This window comes from Leucoraja erinacea, chromosome 13 (genome assembly GCF_028641065.1).
Source record: "Leucoraja erinacea ecotype New England chromosome 13, Leri_hhj_1, whole genome shotgun sequence".
Lineage (NCBI taxonomy): Eukaryota > Metazoa > Chordata > Chondrichthyes > Rajiformes > Rajidae > Leucoraja > Leucoraja erinaceus.
The window spans coordinates 42,805,346-42,815,764 of NC_073389.1; the positions used below are offsets into that span (position 1 = coordinate 42,805,346).

The 10,419-nt window shown below is 40.3% G+C and overlaps 1 protein-coding gene across 1 annotated transcript; it reads left to right on the forward strand.

Moving 5' to 3' along the window:
* Positions 1–229: 229 nt before the first annotated feature.
* Positions 230–9,251, forward strand: mis18a (MIS18 kinetochore protein A). Its single transcript, XM_055645060.1, has 5 exons — positions 230–482; positions 2,353–2,416; positions 4,271–4,393; positions 8,075–8,174; positions 8,688–9,251. The coding sequence occupies exons 1-5, from the start codon at positions 281–283 to the stop codon at positions 8,766–8,768; spliced, it is 570 nt and encodes a 189-aa protein (XP_055501035.1). The 5' UTR covers positions 230–280; the 3' UTR covers positions 8,769–9,251.
* The last annotated feature ends 1,168 nt before the right edge of the window (positions 9,252–10,419 follow it).

Here is a 10,419-nt window from a genome sequence, read left to right on the forward strand (position 1 = left end):
CTACTCCTTCCAGCAGCATCTATGGAGCGAAGGAGATGGGCAACGTTTCGGGCCGAAACACTTCTTCAGACTGACATAGATGCTGCTGCAATCGCTGAGTTTCTCCAGCATTTTTGTGCTCCTTCGATTTTCCAGCATCTGCAGTTCCTTCTTGAACTCTCGAGTCGACTCTTGGCTGGTCGCCGCCTCGCCGACAGCGCATGCGCAGTAAGCGTTGTCGCCGCCTGCTGCCCGTGTGTGTGCGCGCGCGCATGCGCGGTGGCGTCCGGCTGTTTGAAAGATGGCGGGAGTGACTGTGGACCTGTTAACGGACGATGAGGAGGAGGAGACCCTCGTCAGCACCACCAGGGACTCGGGAACTTTCATCAGCGGCGACTCGGAGCTGCCCGTGGTTTTCCTGTGCTCACAATGCCGGCTGCCGGTCGGGGACTCGCTGGCCTGGGCGGGAGCAGACCCGAAGGACAACGTCATCTACCTGAGAAGTAGGTGCTGCAAAGATGGCCCGAGTCATGTCGCAGGGAGGCAGACACTGAACGTTGGAGTAACTCGGCGGGACAGGCGGCATCTCTAGAGAGATGGAATAGGAGACGTTTCAGTTCCAGACCCTTCTTCAGACTCGACTCGAAACTTCACCCATTCCTTCTCTCCAGAGATGCTGCCTGTCCCGCTAAGTTACTCCAGCTTTTTAGTGTCCTTTGGTATAAACCAGCATTTACAGGTACTTATCCACACTGTTCTCACTTTCCAGTACCCGGCCTGTACTTTTCTGCGCCTTGGCGTTTGCAGTACTCATTGAAATGTTTCATAAGTGTCTCCGCTTCCTCTAATAAGCTCCAGAAGATAAACGCAAAGAGACGCTGCCTGTCCCGCAGAGTTACTCCAGCTGTTTGTGTCTTTCTTCGGTTTAACCAGCTTTAAATTTAATTTTAAATCGGTTTAAAGCAGTTCCTTCTTACACAAAATGCTGAATGTTGATTTCTCTAACTTTAAATAACCCTTGCTTTCCCTCTCTGTCCCTCCCCCACCCTAGGTCTCTGACTAGTTTCACTGTCCTGATTAATTTTATTGATGTGTTTAAGAAGGAACTGCAGATGCTGGAAAATCGAAGGTACACAAAAATGCTGGAGAAACTCAGCGGGTGCAGAAGCATCTATAAGGCGAAGGAAATGGGCAACGTTTCGGGCCGAAACCCATTGTTTGCCTCCTTGTCGCCTTCCCCTAAGTTAACAATGAACCAATTCCATTGCATTGTCTGCTTTGATCTGTCGTTTTCTCATCTTACCCGTCCATATCTCTAGACTCCCTCTCCACTGACTCTCAGTCTGATGAAGGGTCTCGACCGAAACGTCACCCATTCGCTCCAGAGATGCTGCCTGTCCTCCTGAGTTACTCCAGCATGTTGTGCCTATCTTTGGTGTATGACCAACATCTACAGTTCCTTCTTATTAATAAGCTCCAGGTTCAATTCATCCTCCATGTTATAAATAAATCTTCCTCAAGTTCCTCCTTCCCTTAATCTTTTCACTATACCTCGGTAACACATGACAATATATAAATAAACTAAACTAATCCTCCCTCTGGCCTTGGAAACCTCCATTAAGGTCAAAGCACTGCATACACGAGAGACTGCAGATAGTGGAATCTTAAGTAAGACAATAATTACTGGAGGAACTTGTCGGGTCAGGCAGTTTCTGTGGAGGGAGATAGACGGATGATGTTTTAGCCTGAGACCTTCATGAGTACTGAATTTGCCTTCAGTTTAAGTCTTAATTCCTACTATTGAAGCATCATTTGCATGCAGTTGAAAAACATTCTGATATTGGTATTAATTTATTATTGTCATATGCACTTCCATGAACCTATTGCAACAGTGAGTGAATTGCAGTGGATCGATGCTGTCTGGGAGGTAGGAGTTCATGTGTACCAGGACCAGCCTCTCATGAAGGTGTATGTTAGAACCACTGGATGGTGGTCATGCTACTCTGCATTATGACCGTAGTAGACTTCTTAAAGCAGAAGGGAACCTCAAAATGGAGTTAAAGATGTCTCTAAATGCTCCTGTCAGCTTAGCTTCACAGGATCTGAGGACGTGGCTGGGGTTTTAATCTGGGCTAGTTGCTTTACGTGACAATGTGGGGGGAGGGAGGGGGGCAATAAACAAGTGTGCCTATAATGGTTCATCATGAATTTAATTTATACTGTTGTTTTTTGATATTTGTTGTTATTAATTTATCTTCTCTTCATTTTTGAAACCAAAGATAGAAATGAGGCATATGCATTAAGATAATGAACTACAGAATTATAAGAATAGTAAGAATGACTACAGAGTTGTAACACATCTTTTTTATATAGATGTCACAAAGAATATCCTTATGGACAAAGAACAAAAGATAGACACAGCCAATGATTCTGGTTGGTAAGTTTGTGAAAGTTATGTTTGCAACTTTTTATCAAAGCCTTTAAGTAGAACTTTTATTTTGTGTGCATTATGCAGTAATGGCCTAGAATTTTGAGAGAGTGCCTTATGTTGAAATTCACCCAAGACATCACCTGTCCATGACCTCCAGAGATGCTGCCTGATCCACTGAGTTACACCAGCACTTTATGTTCTATGTAAGATTTCAGCATCTCCACTGTTCTTATTGGTTGGACAGCAGCTTCCAATGATTGCACAAGCAGTCAGATGCAGAAATTCATTAGGTATATCTGATGTTGTTCTTCCACAAATTTCATTACATTGTTATCAAACCAGGAGATTCCGCATTATAGTACAGGGAAGACGGAGAACATGTTTATTTTAAATATGTTTAAAACAACTCCTTCAAAATGAGTCATTTTAATATATAAACATGTTTTTAGGATGCCAAATTTCAACAGTACATTTGGTATTCGTCAATTGACAGTGGGCATGCAGTCCCTCTTTAGTGGCTACATGGTGGAATATGTGAATTGATTTGAATACTTACAAAAAAAAAAAGCTAATGAATAATTCTCTGCTATGGAATAGTCATTCCTTTGAAATATGATGCAAAGATCAATATGGACTCCCTTGAATTTTATAAACATAAGATCTCATAATCATACTTTATTAGCCAAGTATTGTTTTGTAACATACGAGGAATTTGATTTGTCATACAGTCATACCAATAAAAAGTAACTAAATGCCCACAATACATTTTAACATAAACATCCACCACAGCGACGACTCCATATTCCTCACCGTGATGGAAGGTGGGAAAAACTTCTTCCCTTCTTTAATCTTCTTCCCTTCTTTGTTCTCCCATGGCGGGGGGGGTCTTGAGCCTTTCGTTGACGGGACGATCTTGCCTCCCGTAGCCGGCGATCGGGCCTTCCACGTCGGGGCAATCAACCTCCTGCATTGTGGGGATCTTGGCTCCCCCACACCGGGCGATTGGATCTGTAGTTTATATTAACAATGATAAAGCATAAAAGAACAAAATCTCTCTTTCTCCTTCCCTGGAGTTAGGGAGGGGGAAACTAAAGGTCTGGGAAGGTACAGAACAAAACAGCCTGCATCGACGACTCCGGAAAGGTGGAGCCCACAATGGGCCATTGTTGGCTAGGGAGGAGGTGATAAGGAAGGAATAAAAGTGAAATTATCAAGAGAACTAGGATAGGGAGGAATTGAGAGAGGGAATGCAAGGGTTACTTGAAGTTAAAGAAATCAATGTTCATGCCGCTGGGTTGTAAGCTGCCCAAGCGAAATATAAGGTGCTGTTCCTCCAATTTGCATGTGACCTCACTTTGACAATGGAGGTGGCCCAGGACAGAAAGGTCAGTATGAGAGTGGGAAGGGAGTTAAAATATTTGGCAACTGGGAGATCGCATAGGTCAAGGCGGACTGAGCGGAAGTGTTCAGTGAAAGGGTCGCCCGGTCTGTGCTTGGTTTCATTATTTCATTATTTTATGGACCTCAATAGTATATATCAATATTCTATTGAGGTCCATAAAATAATGAAATAATTAGTCAGTTTATGTGGGTTGACTCTTCCAGCTAGATAAAATAAGATCTGAGGACATGCATGTACAATTGTCGGGTTAATTGCTGGGAGCTTTTTGATCTCTGAATACAGATTCTTGAATACAAGTGTTGTTGCATTGCCCACGAGGTTGTGGCGGTTAGTTTTGTGCACTGGAGATGGTGCACAGAAGTCACCTCACTAGATGCAGGAATGGGTCAATCATCAGCTGACAGTTTTCTGTACTTTGTACTTTCAGATTTTTTACTGTATTTTTTCCTTTTTTCTAGCATTTATGTTTTGCTATCCTGTCGTGGCTGCTCTCTTTTGCTGGGTAGAAGGTACCTTTGCACTCCAGTCCATCTTGACTTCAAGCGGAACGTGTATTGCTTGGCTGTGGCCTATATTGAAAGGCAAGTGTGTAAATATGAAATTAAAATTGATCACAAATCTGTGAAATGTTAGTGTATTTATCCTGTTTGTCAATTTATAGATATTTGTAAATGCTTCTTTTACATGGCTGTTTATGAATAAATTTCACTACTTGTAAATTGTATAAATGTTTTAATTGTGAACTGTTAATTTGTTCGATTTTTGGTGAAATGTTTTTTTAATCGCATATTAATTTCTGTTGTGGGATGAACTCTGAATTTGTAAAATGAAATGCATGCATAGTTTTATTTGTTAGTTGAGTGTCTGGCACAGAGCCTTATTACCCTGTGTGTTCATCTCAAAAGACCTGCAGAGTACTGTAATTTGCTTTTAGCTATAATTCCAGTAGCGGGTAACCTTATTCTGTTGGATTTTAATGTGCATTATCTTGCATTGAACAATGTACCTGTGTGAATGAATAGAATATTAATATTGATTCCAGCATCTGCAGTCTCACAAGTCTCCATCTGCCTATTTCTATTGTGCTTGTGTTGGCTAATTCTATCCGCTCCCTAATTAATCTGTTGAAACCTCTGCCCGTCTATGAAGGCCATTTGTGCGGAGTTTGTCTGTTCTCCCTGTGACTGCGTGGGTTTTCTCTGGATGCTCTGGTTTCCTCCTACATTCCAAAGACATGCTGGTGTCTAGGTTCATTGGCTTCTGTAAATTGTCCCTGGTGAATGGGATAGAACTAGTGTACCGGTGTTCAAAAGTCGGCATGGACTGGGTGGGCTCAAGGGCGATCGGATCAGTTAGGAAGTGGCCGTTCCAGGTGGCCCAGCCGCTGAGAGGATTCTCCCGACGCCGGGGCAAGACCACCCGGCTAGAACGGCCAGGAACATCGGGTCTCTGTAGAGGCAATTGCGGTGGCCTCAATAGGCCCGATTTTGGGTGAACTTGGGGTTGGGGACTGGACATTGTGCCTTCCCCCACAGTGGTATCCATTGTGGGGGGGATGATTTTTTTGTCTGTAAGTAATCCTGTTAGTCTTTGTCCAAGATGGCTGTCGGAAGGGAGAGTGGACGCTGGCGTGCTTTAGCTGCCGCTGCTCTCTTTTTCACATTGTGTTTTTGATTTTTTGTTTTTGGACTGAATTCTGTTTTTAATTTGTGTTTCTGTGATGTCTTTATTATTTATTTTATTCTGATATGTTTTTTATTCCTGTTAATCTCTGTAAGGTGTCATTGAGATTCCTGAAAGGCGCCCTAAAATAAAATGTATTATTATTATTAAGGGCCTGTTTCCAACCTGTACCTTTAAACTAAATTAAACCGACTGAAGATCTGAAGATTCTTCTAAAGCATTTTGACTGGTTCTTTGTAAATTTGGAATCATTTAAAACGACTCATTTTAATTTCTATTAAGTTCTGTTCACTTATCCTGCCTTTTGCTTGGTGACTTACTATATCCCAACTGGGTTATGGCTTTTCAGTTTTAAACATATTCACAACCTTGTTTTGAAAGCTTTTTTCATGGTTTTGTCTCTGAAAAATGCAAAAATTTTCTTCCTCGCAGCTTAATTATTTCATCTTAATTATTGCATTTGATAAGGTCCCACATAGGATATTAGTGGGCAAAATTAGGGCACATGGTATTGGGGTAGAGTGCTGACAGCGATAGAGAAGTGGTTGGCAGACAAGAAACAAAGAGTAGGGATTAACAGGTCCCTTTCAGAATGGCGGGCAGTGACAATGGGTTACCGCAAGGCTTGGTGCTGGGACCGCAGCTATCTAAGTCAAGTCAAGTCAAGTTTATTTGTCACATACACATACGAGATGTGCAGAGATGTATCTATAATATACATCAATGATTTGGATGAAGGGATTCAAAGTAACATTAGCTAATTTGCAGATGACACAACTGGGTGGCAGTATGAACTGTGAGGAGGATGCTATGAGAATGCAAGGTGAATTGGACAGGTTGGGGGAGGGGGCAGATGCATGGCAGATGAAGTTTAATGCGGATAAATGTGAGGTTATCCACTTTGGTAGCAAAAACAGGAAGGCAGATTACTATCTAAATGGCGTCAAGTTGGGAAAATGGGAAGTACAACGGGATCTGGGGTTCCTTGTACATCAGTCTATGAAAGTAAGCATGCAAGTACAGCAGGCAGTGAAGAAAGTGAATGGCATATTGGCCTTTATAACAAGAGGAATCTAATATAGGAGCAAAGAGATCCTTCTGCAGTTGTACAGAGCCCTAGTGAGACCACACCTGGAGTATTGTGTGCAGTTTTGGTCCCCTAATTTTAGGAAGGACATTCTTGCTATTGAGGGAGTTGCAGCGTAGGTTTACAAGGTTAATTCCTGGGATGGCGGGACTGTCATATGCTAATAGAATGGAGCAGCTGGGCTTGTACACTCTGGAGTTTAGAAGGATGATAGGGGATCTCAATAAAACATATAAGATTGTTAAGGATTTGACATGCTAGAGGCAGGAAACATGTTCCCGATGTTGAGGGAGTCCAGAACCAGGGGCCACAGTTTAAGCCATTTAGGACGGAGACGAGGAAACACTTTTTCTCGCAGAGAGTGGTGAGACTGGAATTCTCTGCCTCAGAGGCAGTGGAGGCAGGTTCTCTGGATGATTTCAAGAGAGAGCTAGATAGGGCTCTTAAAAATACGGAGTCAGGGATATGGGGAGAAGGCAGGAACGGGGTACTGATTGGGGATGATCAGCCATGATCACATTGAATGGCGGTGCTGGCTCGAATAGCCGAATGACCTACTCCTGTACCTATTATCTATTGTCTATTGTAATGGGGTTTCACAAGATATACCTATTGTCTATTATCACTGATAGCCATGCAATAACTCTTAAACTTTTAAATGTTGTCTTGTAATCTTTTCCTTCTCTTCTCCCTCCTTTAAGAATCGCTTTAACCTACCTGTTTGTCTGATTTTCCTATGTGGATTAAAGAAGTGTTTAAGATAATCCTCCAATGATGCAACCTGGACTGCTGCAATAAAAATAAATAGAAATTATTATCATCATCCGAGGCAACTGGGCAATATTCTGAACTCAGAGTTCTGAACAACCGCACATAAATTGCCAGATACATATTTTGGTGGTGTTGTCTTGGGAATATGTATTATCATCATCATTGAATATTTTGTGAACACGTAAAGGGAAAACCTCATGTGCAAAAAAGACCTGCAGATGGTTGTTTAAAACAAAGGTAGACACAAAATGCTGTAGTAACTCAGCAGGACAAGTAGCATCTCTGGAGAAAACGAATGGGTGACGTTTTGGGTCGAGACGTTTCTTCAGATTGAAGATGGGTCTCGACCCGAAACGTCACCCTTTCCTTCTCTCCAGAGATGTTGCCTGTCCCGCTGAGCTACTCCAGCATTTTGCGTCTACCAAGGGAAAACCACATGTTGGTTTTTGTACCTCACCTGCAATATAAAAATGAATCTTGCAGTGTATTTAAACCCATGAATTAATTCATAAGAGGGCTGTAAAACCAGGACTGACGGTACTAATATTTAATTCAACCAGTATCATATGCTGAACAAACAATAGTCACATTGGAACAATTAAAACTGATTTATTCTTTATCAGTTTAATGTTACAGCTGTATAAGACTCCAGGAAAATGTCTACCCAAATAATGATTTGCTTTCCAAGTTGAAAATGCCAATCTTTTCTTTATTTTCATAGTTATGTCCTTGGCTCCACTACAAGTGCAGAATTGACAGATTACAATAAAAAGCCAGTTGTTCTAGAAACACAATCTGAAGTCCTCAAAGAACTAGAAAAGGTAACTTCTGCATGATATAATTTTCATATTAATATTGTTTTCAATATGTTTTCTTTGCCTAAAATGTTTAAATAAGCTAAATTAGAATGGGTCAGTTCAGGAAACCAAATGTCGACAGTTGAATATTTTATATGTGCAGATCATTGGAAAACCTTTTGAATTTTTCACTAATATACTTAGAAATTGCATTTTAACATGTTAAAAGTTAAACGCAGGTATTTGTAACTTGCCAGAGTAAATGTAGCTAAGAAAAGGCTTTTATTCTAGAAATTGAATATTTTGATTAATCGCTCATAATATCACTTTTGAAAAAGGAACATTTCACATGCTATTTTTGTTTTATTTAATAAATAATCATTTGCAATTTTAATTCTCATTAGATTTAATTATTGCATTGTTCTTTGAAAAATGTTTAAAATATTCCTGTGAGAAACTGCCCGAAATTTTCAGTTTTCATAGCACTTAGTGTTACCTTTGCATTGACAAATGTATGTTATGCTATTTCTTTCCAAGTCTCAAATTGTGCTGGATATGATGATTGAAAGACTCTCTGCTGTCGAAGAAAAGATACTATCATTACAGGGTGAAGGATGATTCCAATATATATTACATGACTATTGATGTTGATGGAAACATCACATTTTGGAAAATATCAGCAGGCAACAGGTTCCCACTCTGTTAATTCCAAGCAAATGTCTTCCTTTTGCTGTGTGGTGGGCTGTTGGCTTTGGTCCAGAGTCGCAAAGCCTAACTCATGTTTGTCAAATATTGAAATGATACATGGTATTGTGCCAACCGTTGAATTTAATTCTGACTTCATGTTTTATAGAAATACTGTTAATCAATGTGTAAAATTCTTGTAAGCTACCTTTAAATGTTTGTATAACTGATCAATTAAAGTTTAAACCAAGATATTCTGAAGCCATTTCATCTTGATATATAATTGTCTTTGCTAAATTGCTTTAAGTGCATTTTGTATTTTTTTGTTAATTGGATTAGAGTGGAAAATGCAAATGTTTGTATAATTTTAATACTTTTTTTAAAGTGCAATATTAAAGCCTCATTACTATAAATCTACATTTAAGCAATAATATCAAATATCGATTTCCTGCAAGGTATAAATTTAATCCAGGGTTTAAAATGGCAAAGTACATATATTCAAATGCATATTAAACAGTAAAATTATGCAGTATTAATGCTTAACACTCTCAGCTATACCATATGAAAACACTGTATATTTCCATCTGTAGAGGGCACCCATGATCTGACTACACAAATGAAACCAAAGGAAAAGTCTCCTTTAAAATGTGCACTAATTATTTCCCCCACATTTGCTAAAATAGGTATGATTACTCTTCAAAACATGCCTTCTCAGATTTATTCAACTGTGAAAATGTTGCATGACAATCCTATCAATACCTGAGGTATTATCCAAACAGAACAGGATCTGGATGTAGGGAATGTTTTCCTGTCCTGTCAATGGATATTGGATGATTTTTGGGTGTGAGCTTTAAATTGTTGAGGAGAGTAGGATCACTGTTGCTTAGTTGTCCATGAGGTTAAAACTGTGATCAGTGAACACGTTTTCAAACAGAATTTTGGCATAATGAGGTTGGTGGTAAATTTTGATCCGATGTTTGTCTTTAGTGAGAAGTGACTTTATTTGGAAGCGACCATAGATTTCAGTGTTTAGTTTAGAGATACAGCATGAAACAGGCCATATGGCCCACTGAGTCTACACTGACAATCGATCACCCATTCACACTACTTCTATGTAATCCCGCATTTGCATCTGCACCATACACACTAGGGGGAATTTCATAGAGTCAAATAACCTACAAATTTGCGCGCCTTTGGGTTGTGGGAGGAACCCCATGCGGTCACAGTGAGAATGTGCAACCTCCACACAGCACCTGAGTGATTTGAACCCAGGTCCCTGGCACTGAGGCATGGAGCTTTACTGTTGCGAGAAGGTTGGCAGTGAATCTGGATGTTCAATGTCTCATTCACGCATGCTTAAGGGATTAATTAATGATGATCTAGAGCTTAGCCTCTGACCATCTATGTAGAAAAGCAATATTTTTCAATGAGCAACCTGTCAGTAACGACAAAGCTACTGAATTAAGAATTTAAGAATTAAGAGCAGAAAGGGTCATCTTGTCTTTTTAGCCTGCTCTGATAGTCATCAAGATTATGTCTAACCTTGTAATGCCACTTTCCTGCTCTGTCCCTGTGACTGAAGCTG

Excerpts from the sequence above, each read along its gene's own strand:
- mis18a (XM_055645060.1), top strand. The coding sequence starts at position 281 with ATGGCGGGAGTGACTGTGGACCTGTTAACGGACGATGAGGAGGAGGAG. Across the intron at positions 483-2,352 it reads CAACGTCATCTACCTGAGAA|ATGTCACAAAGAATATCCTT; the intron begins GTAGGTGCTGCA and ends TTTTTTATATAG. Across the intron at positions 8,175-8,687 it reads TCCTCAAAGAACTAGAAAAG|TCTCAAATTGTGCTGGATAT; the intron begins GTAACTTCTGCA and ends TTTCTTTCCAAG.